The sequence below is a fragment of the Giraffa tippelskirchi genome, chromosome 10 (assembly GCF_054371585.1).
Source record: "Giraffa tippelskirchi isolate mGirTip1 chromosome 10, T2T-mGirTip1v1.2.pri, whole genome shotgun sequence".
In the NCBI taxonomy this organism is placed as follows: domain Eukaryota; kingdom Metazoa; phylum Chordata; class Mammalia; order Artiodactyla; family Giraffidae; genus Giraffa; species Giraffa tippelskirchi.
Genome location: NC_137284.1, coordinates 156,098,188 through 156,124,082, shown reverse-complemented (window position 1 = coordinate 156,124,082; position 25,895 = coordinate 156,098,188). Strand labels below are relative to the sequence as shown.

Sequence of the window (25,895 nt, the reverse complement as noted above, 5' to 3'; positions counted from 1 at the left end):
CTTGCTACCAGAGAGCAGAAGGGACCATTGACGGTCCAGAGCCTGAGCTCTGGAGCCAGGCAGCTTGGGCCTGAATCCGGTTACATAAGTTCTCGAGCCTCAGTTGCTTTATCTGTGAATTGGAGATGATAAGAATTGTTACCTAACCTCAGAGGGTTGTGGTGGGCACAAAGCCAGTGAATACAGAGCTCCTAGCACCCTTCACGCACAAAATGAGAAACAGCATCCCCTGGGCCCTGAACCGTGCCGGCTCCAAAGCTCTTCTGCATTTGCTTCTCACAACCCTGGGTGTCATCCCATTTTGTAGATGAGGAAACTGAGGCTAGCCCACCCTCTGTGCTTCCCCCTGTGAGTCCCTTCACCTGCTTGTCGGCTTGCCCGCACTGGATGCCTGTGCCGGATTCAGAGGTGCCAGAGCCTCGGATCCCACCCCGGGGAGTTTGCAGATTGGATTGCTTAACTGAGGGGCTGTGTGCTTGAACTCCAGACGAGCAGGAACTCGGTGAGCTGGGCTCGTCAGGGTTCACTTCTTGTCCCAGGCAGGCCCGGAACTGAGACAATTTTTAATTGTTGTTAAAAAAACACATAACATAAAATTTGCCATCTTAACCATCTTTAATGTATAGCCCAGAGATACTAAACTTCAAAAATGTCATGCAACCATCACCACCATCGCCTCCAAGACTTTTTCCGAGTCCTGAGCAGTAACCCCCCTTCTTGCTTCCCAGCCCCTGGCTTCCACCATTCTGCTTCTTCCTCTGGGAACCTGACTCCCGTGGGTTCCGTTTGTAAGTGGAATCGGTCTTTTATATTATTATTTGCTGTATTATTATTTTATACATATTACTTTGTCTTTTTGTGATGGGCGTGTTTCCCTCCGCTGTGTCCCCAAGGTTGTGACATGGGGCAGAATGTCCCTCCTTTTGAAAGCGGAACCCTCTTCCCTCATGTGGATCTAATTCCTCTTCATCTGTCACCCATCCGCAGACATTTGCCCTGCTTCCGCTGACTTTGTGAGTGATGCTGCTGTGAACCTGGGTGTGCAGATCTCTCTCCCAGGCCCTGCTTTCCCTTCTTCTGGGTGCATACTCACCAGTGGGATTGCTGAGTCATCTCATACGTGTTTTTAAAAGGGCACGTAGGAGCCCAGGGGAGACGCTCAGACAGAAACAAAATCGTTCTTAACTTTGTCCTGGTCAAGGAAGCGTTCCGTAAAAAAGCAGCCCTGGGTTTTCAGAATGGGTGGGAAGGAAGCCCACACTGGCGATTCATTCTCCAGCTCTGTGGAGACCACCCTGCTCAGGAGGAGAGCTCCCCCACGGGTGCGGATCAAGGAGAACGGGATGGGGCAGACAGCAGTCTGGTCGAGGTTGCAGGACCAGAGAGGCTGGGCTGAGGACGGGCCCTGAGGTGGCAACAGAGACCAGCGTGGGCTTGGGCTCCTCGGGGGAGTGTGTGGCCCAAGCCGGGGTCCCCAGTGGCTTTGTCAGACCCCGTCCATGCCGGCCAGAGCTTCCATGCTCGGACAGAGCAGGAAACCAGTGGCCTCTCCAAAATGGTCACTCACGGAGAGTTTCATGAAGGAACTTTGGAAAATGTGGGCAGAGGGTGGGAAACCGCAGAACCTGGGTCTCAGTGGGGCTGACTGTCCCCAGGCCTGAAGGGGGTGGAGGGCAGTCACTAATGCCCGGAAACGGCCGTGACCGCGGAGAGGGTTCGTCCAGGGAGGCGTGAGCCTGGTTTGAGGGCCTCGGGGGACACATCCTGAACTGGAGGCCCCTCCTGGAGCTCCTGACTGTCTGAGCTCTGAGGGCAGCGGGGGCTGGGGGACAGGAAACCCACAAAGAGGGGGGACAGGCAGCCCACAGTGGGGGACAGACAGCTCCCAGGGGTGGGGGGCCGCAGAGAGCAGCCTGGAAGGGCAGTGGGCCCCACGGCGTAGACGGAAGACTCCAGGGGCAGCAGAGCTTGTCATGCTGAGCTGAAGGCGAGTTCAGCTGGGCCCTGTCCGCCCCGGGCCCCTCTGCCCCTGCAGACCCTGATCTCCAGCGGGGTGAGCCGCTCCTGCCCATGGAGGGGTTACTTCGACTCTGAACCCCCCAGCAAGTCCAAGGGCGTGCGAGCCGGGAGCCCGGAAGGGCTAACTACCTTGGCAGGAAACCCTGAGCCTCAGCATGTTCTCTTGAACAAAATAACCGCATTTTATCTGCCTTCTGCAGCCCTTCGAAAATATTTATTTTTCGTTTGGCTTTCTTGCTTATTCTGCACAATTCCAACAGCTTGAGGCCGAGGCTCTGTGGTCCCCGGAGACGCGAGGGCCCCTCCCGCCTGCATCCTCGGTGACCCTGCCGGGGTGATGGGACCCTGTTGCTGCTCGGTGGCTTCTAGTCTGTGGGTTACAGTCAGGGGCTCGCTCACAGCCCCCAGGGACCCGGTGCGGCAAGGACTCCAAGCCCGGAGGGCTCCCTTGGGTGTGAGATGGGTGTCGGGTGCCAGAGAAGGGTTGTATGCACGGAAAAGCCTTGACCAATGCAGGGACCCCCGCCAGCCCGGCCAGGCCCCTGAGAGGGTGGAGGGTCAGCTTGGCTCAGCTTCAGAGATGAGCTTTTCCACATTGAAAAGCTTCTTTTCGTTGTTGCCTCTTTTCTTCAAGCCTTTGTTTATATTTCTGCTGATTTGCAGTCAAGTGTCCACCCTTGTTTCAACTTCTGCAAATCAGAGGAGTGGCCCCACTCTCACAGCCTTGGTCAATGACTGCAGTTTCATCAAGCCGAGGTGCCAACCTTGGGATTTCAGTGCTTCCCTTGGTCTGGTTGGTGGGTCCACTAGCACTCTTCCTGCTGTCAGATGCTGCCGAGACCGGACGGAAGGAGCTTAGATTTTGGACTAAGCTCCTTAGTCTTAGTCTGGACTGGGAGTGATGCCCTCGGGGAGACTCTCCTGGCCTTGGTGGGCTTTGGGGGATCCCTGTCTTGGTGCTGAGTGCTCCCAACCCCTCCTGACGGCAGATCCGGTCTCCGGGAGACCTTGTTGACAATCCTCAAATACATATAAACATTCTGGGGTTGGCAGAAAGCTGGGCCGCGTTTTGCCAAACACATTTTGCCCTCGACTTTTAAACTGCCGTGCACTTTGATGGAGACAATCTCATGTTTACTTAATTCACAAATGTTGTTTTCCTAGAGGCCTGGTATATGCTGTCCAAGAAAATGTTTATTTCTTACGTTTTAAAAAAAATTCTGTTTCTTAGAACCCAGGAAGTTGGGTTCTTTCAAGAGTAACTAAGCTTGAACCCCAGGCCAAAAGAAAAAAAGTGAGAATCAGTTCAAAACTGCTCAGGAGGTTCTAAATCCTTGTCTAATTGATACCAGACATTGAGAGGAAATTTTTAAAATCCGATCAGAATCTTTAATGTCATAAATACATCCCTCACATCGTTCTTGTTTTGAATTCATCACTTGCCTTGTCTTGACATAACTCTGAGGTCTCACATTCCTTTGATTCCATTGATTTTTCTGGTCCCTGAATTCTCCTCCAGTACAGTCAGCTTCAGTTTACTGTTGGATGTGGTTATATTTGAGATGGAAACACTTCTTTTTTTTTCCTTTTAAACTTTTATTTTGTATCGGGATATAGCCAGTCGGGAAACATTGAGGGCAGGAGGAGAAGGGGACGACAGAGGATGAGATGGTTGGATGGCATCACCTACTCAATGGCCATGGGTTTGGGTGGACTCCAGGAGTGGGTGATGGACAGGGAGGCCTGGTGTGCTGCAGTTCAGGGGGTCGCAAAGAGTCGGACATGACTGAGCGACTGAACTGAACTGATAGACAATAAGGGCTTCCCTGGTGGTTCAGATGGTAAAGAATCCGCCTGCAATGCAGGAGATCTGGCTTCAATCCCCTGAGTCAGGAAGATCCCCTGGAGAAGGGAAGGACTACCCACTTCAGTATTCTGGCCTGGAGAATTCCATGGACAGAGTCTGGTGGGCTACAGTCCCTGGGGTCACAAAGAGTCAGACAAGATTGCAGTGAGTTAGCACGCATGCATAGCTGATAAATAAACAATGTTGTGAAAGTTTCAGGTGAACCTCGGAGGGATTCAGCCATATATATACATGAAAACGCTTACCTGGAAAACAGGTCTTTTGTGTCCAGGGATTGAGGGTCCCCAGGACTGCATAATAAGGCTCGAGGTGTAAAGATCAACCCCACAGCCAGGGTGAGAGCTGAAAGATTGGACAACTGCCCCGTGAGGAGGATGGCCAGGTGCACTTGGCGAGACCACGGGTTGCACGGCCCTCGCTCCGTCCCAGACCTCCACCCTCGCTCTGCCTGCTTCATCCGCCTTCTCTGCCAAGCGCTTGAGTCCTGGCACCCGGGGGCCCCTCCTGCTTGGTGAGTGCCGTTTCCTCACCCAGACACTTCCTCTTCTCCGGACAGACACCGCGTGAGGAGTGTCTGAGACCTTACCCACCACACCCAGCGTCTGCTCTGCTGACACTCGTCACTCACTGTCCCTACACCCGTCACGCTTGGCCAACTGTCCCTCCTTCTAGGATGGCTGTTCTCCTGGAAGGCAAGTTCTTGTTATTCAGTCGCTCAGTTGTGTCCAACTCCTTGCGACCCCATGGACTGCAGCACGCCAAGCCTCCCCATCCTCCACTATCTCCCGGAGCTTGCTCAAACTCATGTCCATCGAGTCGGTGATGCCATCCAACCATCTCCTCCTCTATCGTCCCCTTCTCCTCCTGCCTTCAATCTTTCCCAGCATCAGGGTCTTTTCCAATGAGTCAGCTCTTGGCATCAGGTGGCCAAAGTATTGGAGTTTCAGCTTCAGCATCAGTCCTTCTAATGAACACTCAGGACTGATCTCCTTTAGGATGGACTGGTTGGATCTCCTTGCAGTCCAAGGGACTCGCAAGAGTCTTCTCCAGCACCACAGTTCAAAAGCATCAATTCTTCGGTGCTCAGCTTTCTTTATGGTCCAACTCTCACGTCCATACAGACTACTGGAAAAACCATAGCTTTGACTATATGGACCTTTGTTGGCAAAGTCTTTGCAGGGAACACGTCTTACTTATCCTTGTATCTGTACGTGTTTCCTGTGGGTGCTGTGACTGATGATCACACTGGGTTTCCTTGAAACAAGCTTATTCTGGCCCAAGTCTGGAGGCTCAAAATCAGTGTCACTGGGACAAAATCCAGGTGTCTGCAGGTTTCCTCTAAAACCTGCAGGGAAGACCGCGGTTACCTTTCCAGCTTCTGGCGGCTGCTGCATCCCTTGGCTTGTGGCCGCATCGCTCTGGTCTTCGGGGCCAGCGGCCACACGTCTCTGCTCCTTCTTCACCACGCCTTCTCTGTGTCCTGAGCCCTCCCTCTGCCTTCTTATGAGGATGCTTGTGAAGGCATGTAGAGCCCATCCTGATATCCAGGATCATCTCCCCATCTCAAGGTCCTCCTTAATGAATTGCATCTGTAAATGTGTCTTTTTCCAAGAAAGGTAACGTTTCTAGGTTCCAGCAATTAGGAACCAGCTCTCTTTGGGGCCAGTGTTCTGCCTACCAGGGTCTCTCCCCAAACGTGAGGACAGCTCACAGCTAGCGTTTACACAGCCTGAGCAGCAGCCCCGTGACTTGGGCAGCGGCAATCTCCCCATTTCAGGTGATGAAATCGAGGCACAGAGAAGGAAATAACTTGCCCACAGGCAGCCAGCAGCAGCACCAGGCTGCTCACCTGGGCATTCTGGTTCCAAAGACCATGGCCTTGGCCTCTGTACTTCCTGCCTCTGTAACATGGGGCTTGTTGAATGACTGAGTAAATACAAGGAGCTGAAAAGTTTGAAGAAAAGGAGGGACTTCCCTGGTGGTCCAGTGGCTAAGACTCTGCACTCCCAGTGCAGGAGGCCCAGGGTTCCATCACTGGTCAGGGAACAAGATCCCACGCGCGGCAACTAAGACCCAGCACAGCCAAGTAAATAAGTAAATAAATATTTTCTTTTAAAAAGACTAAAAGCAGATAGTAAGAAGGAGGAGGGAAGGAGAGGAGGGAGGAAGGATTCTGGGGCAGGCTGAGTGCTCCCTGAATTGCTCCTGGCTCCCCACGATTCCTGAGAATCTCTCAGAGTTACAGCATTGTTTTGAAGTGCTGGTCCCTTCTGGACTCAGCCCAAACACTGCCTGCAAGCTGCCTTCTTCCCTTCCTCTGCGTCTCAAACACGCTCAGGGAGCAGGCCTGCCCCACAATGCTCACATGTCCTCCCCTCGTCTGCAGGACACGAGAGCTACGTGACCTTCTGCCAGCTGGAGGACGAGGCTGCCTTCACCTGCAGCGCTGACTGCACCATCAGGAAGTGGGATGTGCTGACGGGGCAGTGTCTGCAGGTGTTCCGGGGACACACGTCCATTGTGAACAGGTCAGCGGGGCCGGGGGGTGAGGACTGGGGACGGAGATGTAGGCTGTGGGGCTCCTGCCCTGGAGGAACTTAGCTTCTGTGGGGAGCACATGTGGACATGTGAGGAGGTGGCCAGGAGCACAGGGCAATGGAAGCCCCAGGACAGAAGTGTCCGGGTGTGACAAGTGCTAACTGCCCAGGGCTGCAGGTGTGTGTGTGTGTTGGGGGTTGGGGGGGCAGGTTGGGAGGCGGAGGTGCGGGCAGGGAGGCATTGCCAACCCTCAGACTAGTGCCTGGACATCCTCTCTGGCCCTACAGCACAACTGCCCCCAGCTGGGCGCAGGGAAAGGCTTTGGAGGCTACAGCGCCTACCGATGGGAGCAGATTCCAGAGGAAACAGCTTAATTGGTGCCTGATGCTGGACGCGCTTGGAGGAGGAGCAAAATGGGGCTTGTTCTGAAGAGGGAGTCGAGGGTGTTTTTCAACCTCTCCTTTCCCTGTTGCTGTTGAAAATATCCCAGCCGCTCCTTCTCACAGAGGTTTGAGTTTTTCCAAAAACGTATCGAGTTTGGGTCTGAGCTGAGCCATGGAAATTCCTTGCTGATCAGATCGGCTGGATAGTATTTCTGTAACTTGGGGTCGTCTCAAACCACCCCCCACCCCACCCTGAGTGACTGCCTGGTAGGAGCTGGAGTCTGGGCACCTGCCCGTGGACCCTCCTGGCCTCAGGGGCTGGGAAGGGCGCCTGTCTGGGGAGTTAACTAGGCAAGGAACGTGCAGGCAGGTGCCGTGGGGGCTGTGGTTGCGGGAGATGGAGAGCGAAGGCTGTTTTCAGCCAGTGTGGGCTTTGCGGAGCCTGGGGCTGGGTGGGACCCGTCTGGCCGGCTGGTCCCGCATGGCGGGTGGAAATGGTGGGCCGGCCTGGTCATTGACTGCCCCCGATGGACGGATGCTCCCACAGGGCAGGAGAAAGGCCGAAGTGTCACACTGACTCGGGATGGTGCTGAGTGGAGAAGGACCCCAGTGGGGACCCCAGGAGGGCTTCAGCTCCCGCCTCCTGCAGCTGAGCTTGGATTCCCCTTCCCCAACCCGCCACTCCCCTTAGCCAGAGCAGGTGGGGTCCGGGGACCTGGGAGGCCAGGACCAGACGGGCAGGGGTGGAGGAGGGCTGGGATGAGGACCCGGGTCTCAGCTCCTGCCAGCCTCTGCCCAGCATTCTGTCCTACTTATTTATTTAAAAAAAATATATATATATATTTTGGCTTCGAGGCTTGAGGAATCCTCGTTCCACAACCAGGGATCGAACCTGGGCTCTTGGCAGTGAGTGTTCGGAGTCCTCACCACTGGGGCTACCAGGGAATTAATTCCCAGCAGCGGTCTATCTTGAGAAAGAAGTCTGTGACTGAGGAAGAGTGTGGGCCTGGGGGCGACTCCTCTGGTGAGGCTGGGTGCAGCTGGAAGGGCCGACAGAGGAGGGGGCAGTTGGAGAGGGTCCCATGTCAGGTGACCAGCCCGCCCTCAGACTGTAACCAACCGCTCCTCAGAAGTGAAAGTGAAAGTCGCTCAGTTGTGTCCAACTCTTTGCGACCTCATGGACTATACAGTCCGTGGAATTCTCCAGGCCAGAATACTGGAGTGGGTCGCCTGTCCCTTCTCCAGGGGATCTTCCCAACCCGGGGATTGAACCCAGGTCTCCCGCATTGCGGGCTGATTCTTTACCAGCTGAGCCACCAGGGAAGTCCAAGAAGACTGGAGTGGGTAGCCTATCCCTTCTCCAGCGACTCTTCCCGACCGAGGAATCGAACCGGGGTCTCCTGCATTGCAGGTGACTCCTGAGAAGTAAATCTGGACAGAAATTATGCTCTGCTGAGCTCACATGTTCACACGCAAGCACACGTATGCACTCAAGCACACAAGCACAGACACACACACCCAGAGACTCCTTTTGAGCAGTTGGCTGTTCTGAACATCTCGGGATGCATATTTGCATTGTTACATAGCTGTGCTCACAAACGTTCGGTGTTCCTGGGTGAGGACGTGGACTTCGCTTCTCATGGTTTCAGAGCAGGGCCAGGTGTGTGAGCCTCTGGGGACACCGGCCCGGCCTGGCGTCCCTGCCATCACAGGCCACGCAGGCGGAACTCGGGCCCCCGGAGCGTCACCCAGGGTGCCAGGTCGTCACTTTCGTTTAGAAGCACCCACGCGGTGCAAACCGCACCTCCCGGCATTAAGGAAGAAGCCGACATCTATTGAGAGTGTGCGGGCTGCTTCCTTAATGACTCGTGGGAGGGAGGACCATTCTGGGTGAGAGGCAGGCGGAGGGTCTGCGCCGCTCCTTGTGCGTCTCTCCACCTGCCTGTGCTTGGCTCACAGGCGAGACCTTTTTATGGTTTTAACTTTTACACTTTTTGGCAGCACCGCACAGCATGTGGGATCTTAGTTCCCTGACCAGGGATGGAACCCGTGCTCCCTGCAGTGGAAGCTCGGGGTCCTAACACGGGACTGCCAGGGAAGTCCCCAGGCGAGACCTTTTAAAAGAGGGGGCATGATGATCAGCCCGCGTACCTGCTAGACAGGAGGCCCCCACTTGCTGCAACTAGAGAAAAGCCCACAGCAACCAAGACTCAGCACAGCCAATAAATAAATAAACTTTTAAAAAAGAGGGGTCACAAGGTTCCTCTGACACTGTGATGGGGGCATCCTGACCCCTCTGTCTCCACATAGACAACACACCCCATTCCAGCTTCAGGCGGCTGCCTCTAGGGGTGAGTGTGTGAATTAGGGTCCGCTCTCATGCCCTTTGAAGTTACATACGGAGTTCTGGTGTATTTCTGCGGAGAAATTCTTAGCGTACATCAGAATGGGAATAAGAATCAGGAATAGTTACTGCTTTGGAGGCTCTGCTCCCCGTGGCCTTCACTGGCCGCCTCACTGTCCCGAAAGGGGTTCGAGATTCCTTGGCCTTGAGATTTTCTCCGACTGGTGTCTCCCAATCACTGGGAGCATTTCCGGTTTCTCATCCATCTCCTGGGGTCATGGAACATGTAAGACACCAGCCATAGGGGATGCCATGCCGGCCTGCCGGGCAGCCCTTTGCTGTCTGACCTGTGGGCCTTCCCGTCTCACCACCAGGATCCTGGTCGCTGACAACCAGCTCTTCAGCAGCTCCTACGACCGGACGGCCCGCGCCTGGAGCGTGGACAGGGGGCAGGTGGCCCGGGAGTTCCGGGGTCACCGCAACTGTGTGCTGACCCTAGCCTACGCCGGGGCCCCCTGCGTGGAGGAGGCCGTGGCCGGGGGCCTCCTGGTGACGGGCAGCACAGACGGCACAGCCAAGGTGTGGCAGGTGGCCAGCGGCTGCTGCCATCAGACGCTGCGGGGCCACACGGGCGCTGTGCTCTGCCTGGTGCTGGACACGCCGGGCCGCACGGCCTTCACGGGCAGCACGGATGCCACCGTCCGCGCCTGGGACATCCTGAGCGGCCAGCAGCTGCATGTGTTCCGGGAGCACCAGGGCTCTGTCATCTGTCTGGAGGTGAGACCTGCCTGACTGCTCCACCTTCCCTGGGTCATGCTCCGAGCTGTAGCCGCACCCTGTGTACCAGTCAGCTCAGACTGTGTAACAAAGTAACCATAGATGGGGCAGCTGGAACAACAGAGATTGGTTGGCTCACAGCTCTGGAGGCTGGAAGTCCAAGAGCAAGGTGTGGGCAGGGTTGGTTTCTTCTGAGGCCTCTCTCCTCCGCTTGTAGATGGCCCTTCTCCCTGTGTACTCATGTGGCCTTCCCTCTGCATCCACATTTCCTCTTCGTGTAAGGACACTAGTCACACTGAATGAGGTTCCACCCTAGTGCCCTTATTTTAGCTTAATTACCTCTTTTAAAGTTGTTGTTGCTCAGTTGCTCAGTCCTATCTGACTCTTTGTGACCCCATGGACTGCAGCACACCAGGCTTCCCTGTCCCTCACCATCTCCCAGAGCTGGCTGAAACTCATGTCCATTGAGTCAGTGATGCCATCCAACCATCTCACCCTCTGTCGTCCCCTTCTCCTGCCTTCAATCTTTCCCAGCATCAGGGTCTTTTCCAATGAGTTGGCTCTTTGCGTCAGGTGGCCAAAGTATTGGAGTTTCAGCATCAGTCCTTCCAATAAATGTTCAGGGTACTTTTTTTATTTTTACATCTATCTTGGCCATGCCCCATGACGTGTGGGATTCTAGTTCCCCAATCAGAGATCAAACTTGCATCCCCTGCAGTAGAAGCGTGGAGCCCCAACCACTGGACCACCAGCAGGTCCTAACTGCCTCTTTAAAGACCTATTTCGAAATACGTCACATTTACAGGAACAGGGTGAGGGCTGTTGTCCACACATGAATTTTTGTTTCCTTCCTTGTGAGATGAGGATCAGGTCTACCCACAAACTGTGGTCTCTGCATGCGTGCATGCTCAGTCACTTCAGTCGTGTCCAACTCTTTGCAACTCCATGGACTGTAGCCCACCAGGCTCCCCATCCATGGGATTCTCCAGGCAAGAGTACTGGAGTGGGTTGCGACGCCCTCCTCCAGGGGCTCTTCCCTACCTGGGGCTTAAACTTGCGTCTGCCTGCGTCTCCTGCATTGCCGGTGTATTCTTTACCCACTGAGCCACCTGGGAAGCCCAACTGTAGTCCGTAATTCCTAAATCCAGAAGTTCCCAAAGGAAATGAAGTTTTTTCCGTAGACTTGGCATCAAAACTCACTTGGCGGCAAAGCCTGGCCTGAACAGACATGAGACTGGTGGTAGGTCAGCTCATCCCACTGCCTGGGAATACACCCCTATGCTGCTGCTGCTGCTAAGTTGCTTCAGTCGTGTCCAACTCTATGCGATCCCATAGACGGCAGCCCACCAGGCTCCACCGTCCCTGGGATTCTCCAGGCAAGAACACTGGAGTGGGTTGCCATTTCCTTCTCCAATGCATGAAAGTGAAAAGTGAAAGCGAAGTCGCTCAGTCGTGTCTGACTCTTAGCAACTCCATGGACTGCAGCCTACCAGGCTCCTCCATCCATGGGATTTTCCAGGCAAGAGTACTGGAGTGGGTTGCCATTGCCTTCTCCGGATACACCCCTATACTTTGCTATGGAAACATGAGTGTGTTCCTCGAGTCCAAAAGCTCCCGAAACAGCTCAGTCCCCGCGGTCTGGATCAGGGATCCCGGACCCAGAGCTGTGCCTTCTCTGAGCGGTCGTGAGGATTTCCTGAGTTGACGCAGACACGGTGCCTGCCGTGGAGCCTGTTCTTGACACCCGTCAGCCCGTGATACTTGCTCTGAAGCATCTGGAGATGCGCTGGCCACACTTATCGAGCATGTCTGCTGGATGTGGCCCCTCCCTCTGTCGAGATATCAGGGTCTGGGTGTTCCTGGTCCCGGTTGTGGCCACGGCCTCTTCCCTTCTCCAGGCCGGTTCCCACACCCGAGATGAGCAGGCTGGAGCTCAGTGCTTGGTGACACTGAGGCTCTAGGAGCCACCAGGGCAGCAATGGGGGTGCACTCGAGGTGACAGGAAGCAGTGTGCGGCCATCCCCTGGAAAGCCGGGCCAAGAGGCCTGTTTTTGGCTTCTGGGGGTGAAGGGCAGCCCTGGAACCCCAGGACCAGTGGAGTAGAGAAGGTCTCCACTCTGCTTGGACAGAATGACCTCTGACCCTGGTGAACCCCAGAGTGGCCGTGTGTCTTTGGTTGTATTCATACAAATGGTGTCTTTCTAACTCAAACCCTGCTTGAGGAAGACCATAGTGATGGGGGCGTAGGTGCTGAGCTGAGAGTTGGCTGCCTGGTATCTTTTTTTAATTAAAAAAATTTTTTTTATTGGAGTATAGCCCCCTGGGGGGCTGCTGTGTGTACACTGTGCCTGATCAGGTCCTTCTGTGTGTGGAGATAAACTTGTGGGCCACCTTTTCAGAGGTTAGGAGAACAGATGAACCTGCCTCTGAGCCATTGGCCTGCATGGATGTGGTACCCACTGTAGCATCCTCCACCTGCAGCCCACTCGGAACCTTCTGGGAGCAGAGGCGAGGCCCGAGAAATCAGCCGAGCTGTGCAGGGCCTCTGCCTTTCCCCTTCACTAGGGGACGTGTATCCAGGGTCAAGCAGGCCAGCCCCAGAGGGTTCCAGAAGCCAGGTCAGGGTGGAACCAGGTGTGCACAGGCCTCCAGTGGAGAAGGTGGGCCAGAGCAGAGGCCAGGACTCACTTCCAGGTAACAAACTGAAGGTCAAGCCTGCGGACCACCAAGGGGGACTGCTTCCTTACCCCACTCTTCCGAGGAGCTCCCAGGCGGGTGGTCCTTGTGAAGAAAGAGAAAGTGGAGATTCTTTCCTGTCCCTTCATAGGTTATGCTTTTTAAATTTTTCACTGTGAAACATTTGAGACATGAAGAGTAGCAGACACTAAGACAGACCATGCGTAGCCGCCTCCGAAACGAGACGTTAACATCGTGTTGTACTTAGTTGATGTCTGTTTGAAATACTTGACTCTTTTTATATTTAACTTTAAATGTAATACACACAAAAGTGTACAAAATGGATTACAATACTTCATATCGTTTTAAAGAAATATTTCAGCCAGCCAGGGAGGGAAGGGAAAGCTGCTATCAGGTGTGGAGCAGTCCAAGGGCGGCGGGGTGCCTGCAGACCGTCCGTGGCCTCGCTGGGGGTGCTCCGTTCTTTTTCTGCAAAAGCCCCCAGCGGTGGCGGTGTTTGGGGGCAGAGGTTGCTATTGCCTTTTAGGTGTACGTTCCAGCTCCTGGGTTTGACCTGTCTGCCGACCTGATAGAATTGATCCTCACGATGGAGATTATTTTTTCTCATTTGGTACACGAGGAGGTGGAGGCTCAGCGCAGGTTAAGCGACTTGCCCAGGGTCTCCCAGCCGGTAAGGGTAGAGGCAGGATTTGAACCCAGGACTGAACGTGTAACGTGAGCTTTTAACAAGCAGCTTTTCAAGGCATGTCGGGGTCACATGATGCTCTGCACCTGGCCCTGCGCACCGCCTGACCCAGGGGCTTCTCTCCCGCTGCTCCAGTACAAGGCCTGTCGTGAGCCGAGGCAAGGGTGAGGCCTGCCCCCCACCCCAGGGCCGTGGGAGCAGAACCCCAGGCCTGTGGGCCTCAACCTTCCTTCCATTGGAGCGATCACCCCGCAGGGAGACGGCCCCCAGGTCCTGTCCCTCGGAGCTGCTTTGGCTGCTGGGAGTCTCGCGAGACCAGCCTTTGAGACTCGCCCTGTCAGGTCCCTCCTGCTTTCTCCATCTGCCTGGAGCCTCCCTGGTCTCCCCTGCTGCCCCCGCTGGGGATCCTTTCGGGAAACCAGCCCAAGCGAGCTGTGAGGCGTCCGCCAGCATATCAGCCTCTGAGCTCACGGTTTGTGCTTTGAAAGTGTGCTGCTTGGTGGCTTTTTTTTTTTTCTTTGATTAATTACGTGTTTATTTTCAGTTGGGTCTTTGATGCTCCACGCGGGCTTTCTCTCACTGTGTTGAGCAGGGGTACTCTTCCATTGCGGTGCGCGGGCCTCATTGCGGTGGCTTCTCTTGTTGTGGGGCACAGGCCCTAGGGCACGAGGGCTCAGGAGTTGTGGCTTATGGGCTTAGTTAGAGGAGAAGGGGCTGACAGGATGGCATCCCCGACTCGATGGACATGAGTTTGAGCAAGCTCCGGGAGATAGTGAAGGACAGGGAGGCCTGGAGTGCTGCAGTCCATGGGGTCTCAAAGAGTCGGACACGACTGAGCGACTGAACTGAACTGATGGGCTTAGTTGCTCCATGGCAAGTGGAATCTTCCTGGACCAGGGGTCAAATCCTGTGCCCTGCATTGGCAGGCAGATGCCCATGCACTGCGCCACCAAAGAAGTTCCTGCTTGGGGGTTCTGGGGCACAAGCGCCAGGCCCTGTGTCATCAGGACCCCCGCTTTGAGCAGGAGGCGTCCTCCCTTTGCCACGGCCGCTGTGGACCCTCCATGCCCCCTTCGTGGACCGGAGAGGGCAGAGGTGCAGAGGCCGCAGGGCCCAGATGCACCACTGGGGTCTCCACCTCACACGCTCCCTTTGAGAGGTCTGGGAGTCCCAGTGGGCAGTCTGGAGAGTGTGGTCACTGGAGGTCTGGGGCTGCCTCTGGCAAGGACACAGTGAGGGGACAGTCAGGAAACACTGGGGCCAGTGGCAATCGGCTGGGGAGGCAGGAGGCAGACGGTGCTGGGCAGCGAGAGGAGGGGCCCTGGAGGGCGGATCTCCCATAAAGAATGAGGGGGATCCGCCTGGGGGCACCTCCCCGGTAGAGAGGACTTGTAAAGGGGAGGACGGTGTGTGTCCAGGGTCCTCTAGGGACAGTGAGGACACAGGAGCCTGGGGAAGCCGGCCACATCGCAGACTCCATGTACAGGGCTGGGGGGGGGGCCCTGAAAGGCCAAGAGCAGGTGGGGGTGCCAAGCAGGAGTCCTGCCCCCATCAATGGTGGCACAGATGGAGGGAGGACTTGGGTGAGGTGCTGGATCCCGCTGGAGCACTTGGGCAGGCGGATGTCACCCTTGGCTCTCTCCTCAGGGAGTAGATGCCAGTAAGAGAAGCCAGAAGCCAGGCTCCATTGGCTGGGCCAGTCATAACCCCAGTAGGACTGCAGGGCAGAGCCTGGGAGGCACAAGCCAGGCTGGTCGCCCACTTGGTCCACAGGAAACCCCCTGCAGCCTCTGTCTTAGCTATTGCCCAAGGCCAAGTCTGACCTGTGCAGTGGCTGGGGTGGGAAGTGGAGTCTGGCTGGGCCAGAGTCCTATCCTCTGGGATTTAAACTAGGAGATCATAAGGGGACACTGAGTCAGGAGTGGACGGTGGCAGAGTCGGGAGTGTGTGCTGAGCTGGGAGGACTCTGGAGCACCGAGATAATAAGGGGACACTGAGTCAGCTGTGGGCACCGGAGTGGAAGGAGGCCAAGTTGGGAGCATGTGTTGAGCTGGGAGGACTCTGGACCACTGCCCACCACTCTAGGGCCACCACCCATTGCCCCCGGAGAAGGGCCTCCTCTTCTGTAAGCCTCCAGGGGTTTCAGGCCCCAGCAGTGTGGTCCCTGGCTCTCTCCAGGGCTTGTCGCCTGCCCCTCCCCACCCCCCCAGCCTGGGCCCTGCCAAGTGGAGGAGCCCTGGTGCCATAGCCAGCTAATGGCAGCTGGGGCCCCATCCGCCGGCGCCTCCTCACGCCCCCCTGCCCTTGTCTCCCCGGCCTGTTCCTCACCTCCTGCAGCAGCCTCCAGGGGTGTGAATGCCACTCCAGCGGGTGTGGCACGCGGGGACTGGGGAAGCCTGTCTCCAAGGGCAGGGGGCCAGGACCCCGTGATGGCCCCTGGGTGTCCAGCTCTGGTCCCAGCTGAGGGCTACCTCACACACACCACGGCCAGTCAGGTTATTTCTAGACCTTTCTCTCTCCTGCATGCCTTCCCTGGAGCGGAATTCCAGCGTGAACGCCCTGCCCCGGGAGCCCTTTACTCAGCTGGGACGATCCCAGGATCTGCAGCAGCTGCAGGTGGATTCCCATGACCTTCCCGGGGGCCAGGGTGTTCTTCATTAGGAAACTGCTAATGAGAAACACCTGGTGGTATGGCGGCAGCGGCAGCCAACATTTTCTGGCCCCTGCAGTTAGGGTGCTGAGCGCTGCGTGGTTGGCTCTGAGCCCCACGAGGAAGGGGCTGGTGTGGTCCTCACTGTGGATGAAGCCGCTGAGAGGAGAGTCAGTGACTTGGCAAAGGGCCAAGGGCCAGTGAGGCTCTGCAGCCAGGTCTGCCCGATGCCTGCAAGCCCACCTGACCCCCACTGCCCTGCAGAGGAGGTAGGGGGTGGGCACCAGAGTGGGCGGCCGGGTGGGACCCCCGGGCAGGGGCACTTCTGGCTCGTCCAGTTTCTCCACTAAGACCTGCGCGTGCCCCCCCCGGTCACACAGAGAGGTTTGGAGGGGCTTCCGAGCCGGCCCGCTGTGTCCGGTGCCAACCCTCCCCCCTCGCCCCCCCGCAGCTGGTAAACCGGCATGTGTACTCGGGCAGCGCCGACAGGACGGTCAAGTGCTGGCTGGCAGACACTGGCGAGCGCGTGCGCACGTTCACGGCCCACAGACACAGCGTGAGCGCCCTCAAGTACCACGCGGGTACCTGTAAGTGACCCCACACTCCCCAGAGCCCCGGCCTGCCTGTCCCATCACGCCTCACCCCCCAGCACGTCCGCTCTCATCCAGGCCTCTCTGCTTCCACTGACTCCGCTCTACCCTCCTGGAGCCTCAGCTGCAGCTCAGTTTGCTTGGTGGCCAGGAGTGGCAGCTGTGCCTCCTTTGTGTATGCGTTTGTTCCTCCAACCAAACAAGCTCCAAATAAGGGTTTGGGGCCTCTCCCCACCTTTACCCACTAGGACATACAGCGATCTGTGTGTTCAGAGAACTTCAGGTTAAGAGCAGGTCTCAAGGACACATTGTGATTCTCGAGTGAGACAGTGACACTGCTTAACTCCAGCCAGACTTGAGGGGCACACGGGTTTACCTTCACTTGACATTAGGTTTGACTACAGATAAGAGAAAATCCAGATAACAGGGAATTTAAATGAGATAGTGGTTTATTCTTCTCTCAGGTAGAATTTTAGAGACTGGTGATCTAGACCGAAATGGATGGCTTCACAAAGTTGTTAGACACCCAGATTCCTTTTTTCACTTTGCTTTATCATCCTTAGTACGTATCATCTATATTTAAGGCGGGGGGGCCTCAAGGTTCAAGAGAGCTGCTGGTGTGCCAGCCATCATATGTTTTAGGCAGGCAGGAAGAAGAGGAAAGGGCAAGAGGATGTGTCTTCTAGATGAGTAGACCCCTTTAAAGATCTTTTCTGGAAATTCCACCCAAAGACTTCTGCATACATTCTCTCTGACAACTGCCTACAAAAGAGATGGAATAATAAAACTTACTGGGGATACTGCTGCCAGGACTAATCAGGGTTATTCTGGAAGAAAAGAAGGGTAGAGTGGCTTACTGGGTAGTCAGCAAGCACTCTGTCCCACAGATCTCAAACTCACACATCTGGGCTTTCCTGGCTCTGTCCAAGTGGCTTGCCATGTTTACAGCCCAGACACACCCAGAAGACAAACACTGTGCTGGGAAAGCAAAATGCACAACTTGACCACACCTACATGGGAGTGGGGCCCCCAGGTTCCTGGACGTTTCTTTCCTAAAACGATCCCCAATTTTATATTTTTCCATCAGCACCCTCCTTTTCCCAGTTATTCTCTCTCTCGCTCTCTCTCATACACACACACACACACACATACACAGCAGCAGCAGCAGCAGCAGCAGCAAAACCAGAAGCCAGCCCCACGCAGAGCTGAGCCTGAGAACCGTCCTAGCGCAGTAATGAGGGAGCAGACTAGGGTAGAGGAGGAGTCACAGTGGAAAATTCAAGTGGACTTCACAGCACAGGTGTTAGATGAAGATAGAACGGATTTCCAAAAATAGTGCCCAAGATGCCCTCAGGACTTGGGTGTCTGATGCAGAAAGATGATTTTCCTCCCGTTTCTGTGTCCAAGGCTCTAAGTGGGATTATAGCTCTGCTCCAGCCAGGGTCTCTAATTTACAGAGAACATTGCCCAGAGCGCCTCCCTGTGGCAGCAGCTGGAATGAAACCTGCCGCTGCAGTAGATCCCGTAGACCCTACTTGGCTGCTGCTGGCTGTTAAGGAACTCGGCCCTCGGTCTTTGCCATCAGGCTGCGGGATAATCAGACCAAATTCCAGACCCTCTTCCCACACTCAGGATGCCCAGTAACCACGTGCATTGGTGGAAGGGAAGGCGGGAAAGGAGCTGAAAAGTCCGGCAAACAAAACTTCCCTTTCAGGCCCACATTTCACTAGTAGCTTTAGCAAAAAACCTGGGAATGGGCAGGTGACACAGGAAGTGGGATAAGGGATAGACAGCCCAAGAACAGGGAGCCCCCCGAGGGTGCTTCCTGTGGCTCACTCAGGCCGCTGGTGGCTGTAGCAGGCGGTCTGGGTACCACACTCAGGGGCACTTCCTGCTGCAGCACTGAGGTCCTCTGGCCGAGGACGACTAGGAGTTGATGGAAAAGTAGCCCAGCGCCCTTGTCCCCAGGTGGGACAACTCAGACACGGGCCACCCCTTCTCTCCAGCACCCCAGCAGTCACCTACCTGCTCACTAACACACCTGCACGGGGAGTCCTTCCTGTTTCTCTCCCCACTGCTTGGAAAGCCCTGCCAGATGAACTGTTTCCATTCAAATCCCAGTGTCAAGGTCAGCTTCCGGGAGAACCCAGGCTAAGGTAGTAAGTGGACAAGGGAGTTCCTCTGGCCAGTGCTCTCAGTGGGATCCCTGACCACCACCAGCATCACTTGAAGCTGGCTAGACAGGAGGGTTCCTAGGCCCCACTCCAGACCTCCTGAAAGCAGAAACTCAGGTGGGTCCAGCCATTTCTGTCTCAACAGGACAGAGCAGGCTGACCCGAAGCCCAAGGGTGGTGGGGCCGCCGCAGTCCTGCTGAGCCACAGGGGGGCGCCTCGGGACCCCGGCTCCCCACGCTGACCTTGAGGGAACGTACTAAAGATAGTGAAGGTGCCGCCTCCTTCCTTTCAAGGGGCTTGGGCTGTTTGCCATTTGCAATTACGACCTCCCTGGGAGGCGAGCGGATGGGGCCGGGAGAGGGTCCCTGTCACTCTCTCCGCCCGTCCACGCCCCCCACCCCCTGCCCCGAGGAGCCCCGAGGGGACGAGGGCGCGAGGCCAGCTGCGCCTTCGTCCTGTGTGTTCACAGTGTTCACGGGCAGCGGGGACGCCCGCGCGCGCGCCTTCGACGCCCAGTCCGGAGCGCTGCGGAGGGTGTTCCGCGGCCACGCCTTCGTCATCAACTGCATCCAGGTAGGCGCTCCGCCCTCTCCCGGGCCCGCGGCTGGTTGGCAATGGTTGGTGGAGCGCCCTCAGAAGGGAAGGGGTGAGGGAACCCCACCCTACCCCGGCAGCCGCGCGCCCCCACGGGCAGAGCCTCCTCGGGCCGAGGCCGCCCAGGGCTGAGCCTTCCGCTTCCGTCGGCCGGGGCGGGCCCGCGTCCAGGCGACCCCGGAACTGCGGGGAGGAGCCGGGTGGGGGCGGCGGGGCGCCCCCCGCTGCCGGCCGCCCACGCCCCGCGCCCGCAGGTGCACGGCCAGGTGCTCTACACCGCCTCGCACGACGGCGCGCTGCGCCTCTGGGACGTTCGCGGCCTCCCGCCGCCGCGCGCCGCCGCCCCCAAGCGCAGCCTCTCGCGCCTCTTCAGCAACAAGGTGGGCTGCGCCGCCGCCGCCACGCCCCTGCAGCCGGTCTGAGACGCCCCGACGGCGCCCCCAGACCCCGACCCGCGAGGAGGGGGCACGCCCGCCCGTCCCCCGGACCCCGAGGGCACCGACCGGCTCGGGGGTTGGTGCTTCGCCCCCGCGCCGGCGGCCTTCCGAAGCCCTCGCCACGCCGCCCGCCCCCACCCCGACCTCGTCCCCCGCCCGCCCTTCCGTCTGTCCCTCTCGGAATCCTCCCGCTACTCTCAGGGTCAGGGTCTCCAGCCGCCCTGGCCCCGGGCGCCCGAGGTCCCCGGAAGCCAAGTCTTTTCCTGCTGAGCGAGACGGGCGCTTCAAAAAAGGCACGGACTGGGATTTTCCCCTGGCCGTCCAGTGGTTCTGACTGGGCGCTTTCATGGTCGGGACCCTGGGTTCGATCCCCGGGCGGGAGCTAAAATCCCACAAGCCGCGCCCAAGACAAAAAACCCCAAGGACTGTCGTTATTTTGGCAGACTGTCCACTTGTGAAGGATGAAATACAGGTCCTTGAAAGTGCCTTGTGGTGCATCGCCTTTTGTTCTGCACGTTGAGTCCGGCTCCCTCTCAGAGGAGAGGAGAGTGCCCGCGAGGCTGGGGCAGCTTCCCAGCGGGGGCCTGGCCCACCCCCGCGGGTGAAGTCCTCTGCCCCTGCAGTGTCACTGCAGTGTCCCTGAGTTGGCAGGGTGGCAGGAGGGAGGCCAGGGGCAAGGAGTCAGCCCCTCGGCCTGCCTGGGTGACGGCGGGGACCCACTGCTCCTCCCGCCAGCACAGAGGAGGCCCCTTCTCTCAGGTGTGGACAAGGCAGGCCCTAGAGGTGTGCAGAGGAGGCTGCTGGAGTATCTGCCAAGAAGGGGGTGAAGGGAGAAGTGGGGCTCAGGCTCTAAGAGACCTTGAGAGGAGCTGCCCTCAGCGGCCCTCTCACACCCTGTAGGGGCCCTCTTCCAGCCCTCTGCTGGAGCCCACATTCCGCATCCACAATGCCCTCCAGGCCCAGCCCTGGCTGGCTGCCCGTGCAGGAAGAGGAAACGCTGCAGAAGACAGTGTCCACCCTTGAGAGCTGAAAAGTGAACCTGAAGTCGCTCAGTCCTGTCCGACTCTGTGACGTTATGGCCTGTAGCCCACCAGGCTCCTCCATCCATGGGATTTTCCAGGCAGGAATACTGGAGTGGGTTGCGATTTTCTTCTCCAGGGGATCTTCCCCACCCCTGGGATCGAACTCAGGTCTTCCACATTGCAGGCAGACTCTTGACCCTCTGAGCCACCAGGGAATCCCCTTGAGAACTGAGCACCTTGCTAAAGGCAAGCCTCCCTGGGCAGAGGCAGCCCCTGATGCAGAGAGGTGGGTGTGCCGGTGTCTTGATGCCAGATGCACCCCGGGGTGCCCAGGTCCATGCCTGGTGGGTAAGGACGCTGACCGTCTGGCCACATGAATAGATACCAGTACTGACTCCAGGGTGGGTAGAAAGCGCTGCGGTACCTCTGACTGTGCTCTGGGCTACACCCCCAAACTCTGGGAAGCCAGGCGCCTTGCCAGGAAAACAGGCTGGCTGGTGAGAAAAACCCGCAGAAGCAGCATCACCCCGCCTTCTTCAGGTGGGATGTGGCACCCAGGAGAAGTGCCCAATGGGTCTGGAAACGCTCACTTCCTAGTGGTTCTCCAGGGCCCGAGGCTGCAGCTGCCAAGGACAGGCCCACCCAGTCCTGGGGTTTTCCAGGAAGCTGAAGTTCCTTCCAGGGAGGGCCAGCAGAGAGAACCCCCTTGAGTACCTGCGCTGATGTTTATAGTCACCTTTTTGGACTGCGTTGCTGACAGAGGCAGCGTGAGTGACCAGACGCTCGCTCCTTGGTGCTCACAGCTGATGCTGCTTTCCTGTTTGGACAGCGCTCACATGCACCGTGTCTTATCCAACCACTTGCATCTTCCCTCCCTCAACCCAGAGAAACAGCCCCTGGGCGCAAATCCTACAATGGGCTGCCGCATTCGTATTTCTCCAGCCTGCGTCTCCAAGAGAAACAGTAAGAAATGGAAAACTATTTTGCATGTATACAGCATGATATATTTGGGTACATTATAGTTCACTAATTTTTTGTATGTATGCTCTCTTTGGTTTGGGCATCAGGATGATGGTGGCCTCATAGAATGAGTTTGGAGGTGTTCCTTCCTCTGCAGGAACAGTTTGGAATAGTTTCAGCAGGATGGGTGTTAACTCGTCTCTAAATGTTTGGTAGAATTTGCCTGTGAAGCCATCTCATTGTGGACTTTGGTTTGTTCAGTCAGTTCAGTTGCTCAGTCGTGTCTGACTCTTGGCAACCCCATGGACACACCAGGCTTCCCTGCCCATCACCAACTCCCAGAGCTTGCTCAAACTCATGTCCATTGAGTCGGTGATGCCAAAAACATTTGGTTGGGTGTTTTTAAATCACAGATTCGATTTTAGTACTTGTAATTGGTCTGTTTGTATTTTCGGTTTCTTCCTGGCTCAGTCTTGGGAAATTGTACCTGAGAACTTGCGCAGTTCTTCTAGGTTGTCCATTTTATTGCTGTGCAGCTGCTTGGAGTAGTCTCTTACGGTCCTCTGTATTTCTGTAACTTTTCCTTTTTCATTTCTAATTTTACTGATTTGGGCCCTCTCCCCCTTTTTCTTGATGAATCTGGCTACGGTTTATCAATTTTATTGACTAATTTTCATTTGAGCAACCTGAGGGCTTTGCTAGATGCTGGGGAAGCTATAGAGACCGGATAACCACAGGTTGTCTCTTTGCCTTTGGTAATGTATTCTTGCCTCTGATAAACCCCTTTAGTTGGGTAGGGGAAGGACAGGACGTACTTACAGGATATATGGGCAGGAAAACAGGGGCAGGACATGGTGGTGTCACCAGAGCCAAGAGCAGGCAGGACTTCATGGAAGTGATGGGACTGGATCTGACCACGGGCAGCACGCTGGCCAGTGTCCTGCCGCCTCCAGCTGACCCCCTCAGCCTCACAGGCCTGGGCACCCCACTCCTGCTGGGAGCCCTCCACGGCCCCACTCACATCTAGACCCCTGCCTGCCTTTCGGCGTGCTCTGAAGTTGGACTCAGCAATCTTTCCAGCCTCAGTCTCACACCCTCCAGTGGGTCTAGGACAGCGCCTGTGCCTTCACGAACACGGCCCCCCCAGCCTCTTCCACCCCCACTGGAACCTCATCTGTCCCAGGTCCGCAGTGTCCTTTCCCTCTGAGTCTCCACGGAGAATCGTCCCCCTGCCAAAGCCCGTCTCCTCCGTGAGTTCAGGCTCAACACCCTTCCTCCTGTTTCACAGCTTTTTCATCACGATTGTCCTTTGCTCTTTCTCTTGCATCCCAGAGCAGGGAGCGATGCTCAGTCGCCGCCTGTCAGGTGTCACACGACCAGCTAGAGGCAGAGCCAGGACTAATGCCCGTCTCTCAGCGCGTGCAGATGGGCAGCCCTGCTGGTGGACAGTGCGCATCCGCACTGTCTTGAGCTCGAGAATGGGCTTCTCTGTGTCTCTTCACACAAAAGTGGAGCACGAGACCTGCCAGTGTGGCTTGGCCCCCCCAGCCTTTTCCATGATTGTTAAGCAGCAACTGGGGAAATGAGAAGCCACACCCGGCTATGCCCAGGGCAGTACCTTGTGAGGCAAACGCTACAACCCAGGCCCCAAATCCATCCCTGACTTGGTCTTACATGAGGCCGGGACCCCCTCATGGCCTTGGCCATCAGGCAAGGAAGCACTCCCCACCACACCCACTCCCTCCCCGTGTCCTAGAGTCTCTGTACACTTGACCTTTTAGTAACTGTCATTGATGATCCTCACGGGAAGTCAATGGAAGCCAACATCTCAAATCTAAATGAAGCTCTAGACCACCTAGATATTGTCATTACTCAGTTTGGGAATTTGAGTAACTTACTGCAAAGTCAGGCTGACAATTTTGGAATGTATCTTCCGTCTTTTATTTTCACCTGTATCACCATTTTTGAAAGAATGACAAGATTTCCACCCGTTCACACTGGCCTGCTGTCCATGCTTTATGAAGATGACTTCTGAAAAAGCAGAAGCACTTCAGCCAGTCCCTCAACGGCAACCGTGTGACCCATTTGCCCTCAGTCATGGAGCTTCCAGCAGGGCAGGCAGAGTCTTGGGAACACACCTGGCACCTTTTCTTTCCACACAGGCTTCTCCCAGCTGTGTCCTGGTGCTGGAGAGGGTCTTCGTTTACTAACACGTTTACAGAGGAAGGCATGGTCACTGAGAACGGTTCCCGAGCCGTGAAGAGGCTGATAACTGCACACCTTTAGAAAGAGTCTTCTGTATTATACCCAACCCACCACAAAGACATGGAGAAAATATATCTTAAATCTCTGATAGGCATCTCAGCCAGCAATGGATTTACTATGACAGCACTGCGTCTAAGAATGCTAATTACAAGTTGCTTTGGCTGGCATTTAAGACTTTCCTGTTTAATAAAAGATTTTATATCTGTAAAGAAGAATTCTGAATACATATACATTCTGAATTTCCACCCGGAATTTCAAATGCCTACTTTACTAAGTGTTAGTCACTCAGTTGTATCCGACTCTTTGTGACCCGACGGATTATATGTAGCCCGCCAGGCTCCTCTGTTCATGGAATTCTCTGGGCAAGAATACTGGAGTGGGTTGCCATGCCCTTCTCCAGGGGATTTTCCCGACCCAGGGATTGAACCTGGGTCTCCCACATGGCAGGCACACTCCTTACCATCTGAGCCACTGGGGAACTTCTACTTAACTAAGCTAAGCACAAAAAACACTGCTGTTTCAGGCTGAAGGCCTCTGCTGTAGTCTGGTGTGGCTGCTATAGCCGACGCCTTGTCTCTAAAAGGCCCCCAAAGCGCTTGGAACGGTTGAGGATCTAAGGGACACGTTCAGGACGCGGCAGAGGGTGAAGCAGGAGGCAAGGCTGCGTCGTGGGAAGGAGGCGACAAGCCAGCAGCGGGTCCCGGAGGGCAGGAGTGCAGGGCCAGAGGGAGAGCAGGAGACATGCCCACCTTTCCCTCCCCAGCCGCTCCTCCTGCAGCTCTCCCCAGGAGCCACACAAGCAGGGAGGGTGGCACTCAGGCCGCAGAACCTGAAGGCAGCAGGCGACAGCAAGGTCAGGCCTGAGGCAGCTCAGTTCCCAAGGCCACCCCTGGGGAACCTGGGATGACCTGTCCCCCCCGCCCAGTCTCGCACTCTCCACATCCCTGTTCCTGCCTGCCCCTCCTACACCCGAGGAAGCAGCACTCTGCAGCAAAATCAGTAAAAAGGAAGAAGACCTGCGTTACACCTTCAAAACGATAGAATATTTATAAGCAGAAGCTTAAAACTTATTTCTGTTCATCGCTTAGTTTTTCTTTGCTGCCGACTTTATGTTCTCTACATAGGATAAGTACTCTGCAATAATCATCTCTTCGTCTTCCAGAGTTGAGTCAAGGTAGTCTTCTTCATGTTCTGGGATGTCTCCCAGGATCTCATTGATGGCCTCTGTCTCCATGTCTTCGTCTGTTGAGGCGCTAGAGGTGCCTGTGGTAAAGAAGCGTGAGTGTCGAGAGCTCAGGGAGAAGAGAAAGGAGCAGCCACGGAGAGACTGAGCTGACCCTCAGCTGCACCTTCACTGGCCACAGAACTGAGCGGCCCACGGGGCGGATGTCTGGGGATGCCCCCAGCTCAGGCCCCGACAAGGCACCCCCTCCACCCGCCGGCTCCCAATCGCTGTTCCGAGACCCCGGACCCACCTGCAGAGTCAGACGGCGATGTGGACGGCGATGTGGACGGCGATGTGGACGGCGTGGACGAAGAGTCTTCCGCTGAGAGCTGCAGGTCAGGAGGAAGTCTTCCTCCATTGTGAACCAGGGTCTGCGCCGCCAGCTGGACGTTACCCCTGAACACCCTCAGGGCCGCCTTGGCCATAACCGCATCGAAGCCCATGTACACCAGCTGGGAGAACAGGGAGGAGGCGGCTCTGCAGAGGGCCCGCTCCACGGAGCTGACGCGCCCCCCACAGCCGCCCCCATGCGGAGCCGGGGGAGTCTGATCCTGGAGGCGGGGGTTGGGGGGATAAGTTTAAAACCCATTGCACGCCCGGACCACTGGCTTCCTGCGCTACTGTGTGCATAGGGCAGCTTGGGAAGGAAGGAGGAGGACCTGGGCCA

At 56.4% G+C, this 25,895-nt stretch overlaps 2 protein-coding genes across 18 annotated transcripts in view; one reads left to right on the top strand and one right to left on the bottom strand.

The window, feature by feature from the left end:
• The window catches only part of WDR86 (WD repeat domain 86), a 34,141-nt gene that overhangs the window by 5,795 nt on the left and 2,451 nt on the right, over positions 1–25,895 (top strand). For 2 of the 11 annotated variants that reach the window (XM_081533487.1, XM_081533488.1), the window contains exons 3-7: positions 6,273–6,414; positions 9,526–9,928; positions 16,412–16,547; positions 19,195–19,298; positions 21,664–21,741. In XM_081533487.1, the coding sequence (XP_081389613.1) occupies positions 6,273–6,414; positions 9,526–9,928; positions 16,412–16,547; positions 19,195–19,298; positions 21,664–21,741 (863 nt within the window). Of the gene's footprint in view, positions 1–6,272; positions 6,415–9,525; positions 9,929–16,411; positions 16,548–19,194; positions 19,299–19,573; positions 20,242–21,581; positions 21,742–25,895 lie in introns of those variants that run through there. The other 9 variants (XM_081533492.1, XM_081533493.1, XM_081533490.1 and 6 more) reach the window with 6 other exon arrangements.
• NUB1 (negative regulator of ubiquitin like proteins 1) overlaps positions 23,650–25,895 on the bottom strand; it is a 32,713-nt gene continuing 30,467 nt past the window's right edge. For all 7 annotated transcript variants that reach the window (XM_081533481.1, XM_081533484.1, XM_081533478.1 and 4 more), the window contains 2 exons: positions 25,479–25,680; positions 23,650–25,266 (listed from right to left, as the gene is read on the bottom strand). In XM_081533481.1, the coding sequence (XP_081389607.1) occupies positions 25,088–25,266; positions 25,479–25,680 (381 nt within the window). In that variant the 3' untranslated portion in view covers positions 23,650–25,087. The remainder of the gene's footprint in view (positions 25,267–25,478; positions 25,681–25,895) is intronic.